Below are 1,941 nucleotides of genomic sequence, written 5' to 3'. Positions count from 1 at the left end.
CAACCATCTCTGCTCTGCATGCAATTGAACACATCATGGCATAAAACTCAGTCAGCATATTAGTATTATGATTCTGATATTCTTATGTATGACTTAGCAACTCTGAACATTCTATCTTGTTGGTGAATTTATAAATTATAAAAAAAATTAACTGCGATATTCTTATGTATGACTTAACAACTCTGGACATTCTATCTTGTTGGTGAATTTATAAATTATAAAAAAAATTAAATTAATAAAATAAAACAAACAATTATGCTTTCGTTGAGAGTTGCTAAGAGAGTATGCCAATATTGTTACAACTAATAATATTATAATAATTCTTACAATCCTAAAGTTGAATAATAATTTATTAAAGATTTAATGTGAATCGGCAAATCTCAAATTGATGGTCGAAATCGAATAATGTCGACTATATTCGTGCTTAACAATTTAGAGTGAAAATTGAGTAAAAAGGAAGAATAAATAAGGTGCCGACACTCTTAAGGGTTGGGTTTGGCTGGGAAAGAAAACAAAGGGAGACCCTACACTACTCAACTCCCAGACTCACACTATTATTAGGTATCCCTTATCTGTTTTATGATACTGATTTACCAACAACAAATGCCACATGCAATATATAAAGCCATTAACAAAATACAAACACACAATTTGTCACCACTTGAAATTGGTTTGCTAGAAGACAGAGAAACTATGAATAGTTACAAATTTAGGTGTCATAAACATCAATCACGAGTAGTAAGGGAAATGACAAATAAAGAAAAATAGTACCTCCGGTGCAACTCTTAGTAAAAACTAGAGCTTTTTCAAAAGGAATAAAGAAAAGTGTAGAAACAAAAATAAAGTTAAAAGTAGAAACACTTTGCTTTAGCATCTCATATTCTTTTATATGCCTGATTGCATGTGAAGAAGGAACTGTATGCAGTTAATGTACATAAAATATGTGGACTTTTTCTTTCCATTTGTACAGAAGAAAGCAAGAAACCCATTTACAGTGGTGACTTTTTTGATTTTGGAAGTGTAAAACTCCACTAAGCAGTGTGAGTTAAGGATGGAGATCTGTTAACCCTTTCAAGAATACTGGTAGCCTTCCTTTTCGCCCTTGAAGTTCCGCATTGCGCGAGCTTGGATAGTGTACCATTGGCCTTTTCTTCTTCTTTGATTTCCTTCCACGTTGTTCTATCACTATAACAGATTGTATATAGGATTGCTACACAATTTTCCTTGCTTCTTTCTGATGTGCTCTCCCTTATAATACTCAGTAAGAAAGGAACAGCGCCACGATCGCCCATTTCTTCAACAGCCTTGGGATGACTGGAGAGGAGTGCCAGTATAGCCAACAGCTCATCGACTAGAATGTGATCCATTATCTTGTTCAAAATGACCTTAACCGCCCCTTCTCGCACGGTCCTCCCTTTATTCTCGTGGACAAGACATAAGTTAAATATAGCCGATGCAGCATCTTTCATGGCAAATGGATGTCCCTCATCTAATAGGCCAAGCAAATGTTTGATAGCTCCTGATTTTCCAATGATGAGCTTATTGGAATCAAGAGCTGATAGTGTGAAAATAGCTGCTGCAGCATTGCTTCTTGTTTGGATGGTTCCACATTTCAAGGCATCAATGAGAAGGGAAATGAGGGCCGGATCCTCTGCAAACACTTTCTTATTATCGTCGTGAATTGAGAGATTCAAAACAGTCGTGATCAAATCCTCTTGCAGATCAGGGTGAGTACAACCGGTGTCCGGTGACAAAGGACTTAGCAACTGTGTAATCACATCACCGGACTCCCGAAAAAGGGTTCGAAATGAAGGTGTTCGCTTCGTTAACAGACGAAGTTCTTTCGCAGCTGCTTTCTGATCAGAAACAGACAATGACAACTTATGAAGCAATGCATTTAAACGGTCTCTGTCTGCATCAGTCACTACTTCGTCCGTATCC

General features: G+C 36.8%; 1 protein-coding gene across 1 annotated transcript in view; it reads right to left on the bottom strand.

The window, feature by feature from the left end:
• Nucleotides 1–840: 840 nt before the first annotated feature.
• Nucleotides 841–1,941, bottom strand: part of LOC101493181 (U-box domain-containing protein 9-like) — a 2,717-nt gene continuing 1,616 nt past the window's right edge. Inside the window, exon 3 of the mRNA XM_073366631.1 lies at nt 841–1,941. This exon is cut by the window's right edge and continues 32 nt beyond it. Within this exon, the coding sequence (XP_073222732.1) occupies nt 1,032–1,941 (910 nt within the window). The 3' untranslated portion in view covers nt 841–1,031.

Source organism: Cicer arietinum, chromosome 3, assembly GCF_000331145.2.
Source record: "Cicer arietinum cultivar CDC Frontier isolate Library 1 chromosome 3, Cicar.CDCFrontier_v2.0, whole genome shotgun sequence".
Lineage (NCBI taxonomy): Eukaryota > Viridiplantae > Streptophyta > Magnoliopsida > Fabales > Fabaceae > Cicer > Cicer arietinum.
The sequence above is the reverse complement of the archived record's forward strand: the minus strand, read 5'-3'. Positions and strand labels throughout refer to the sequence as shown.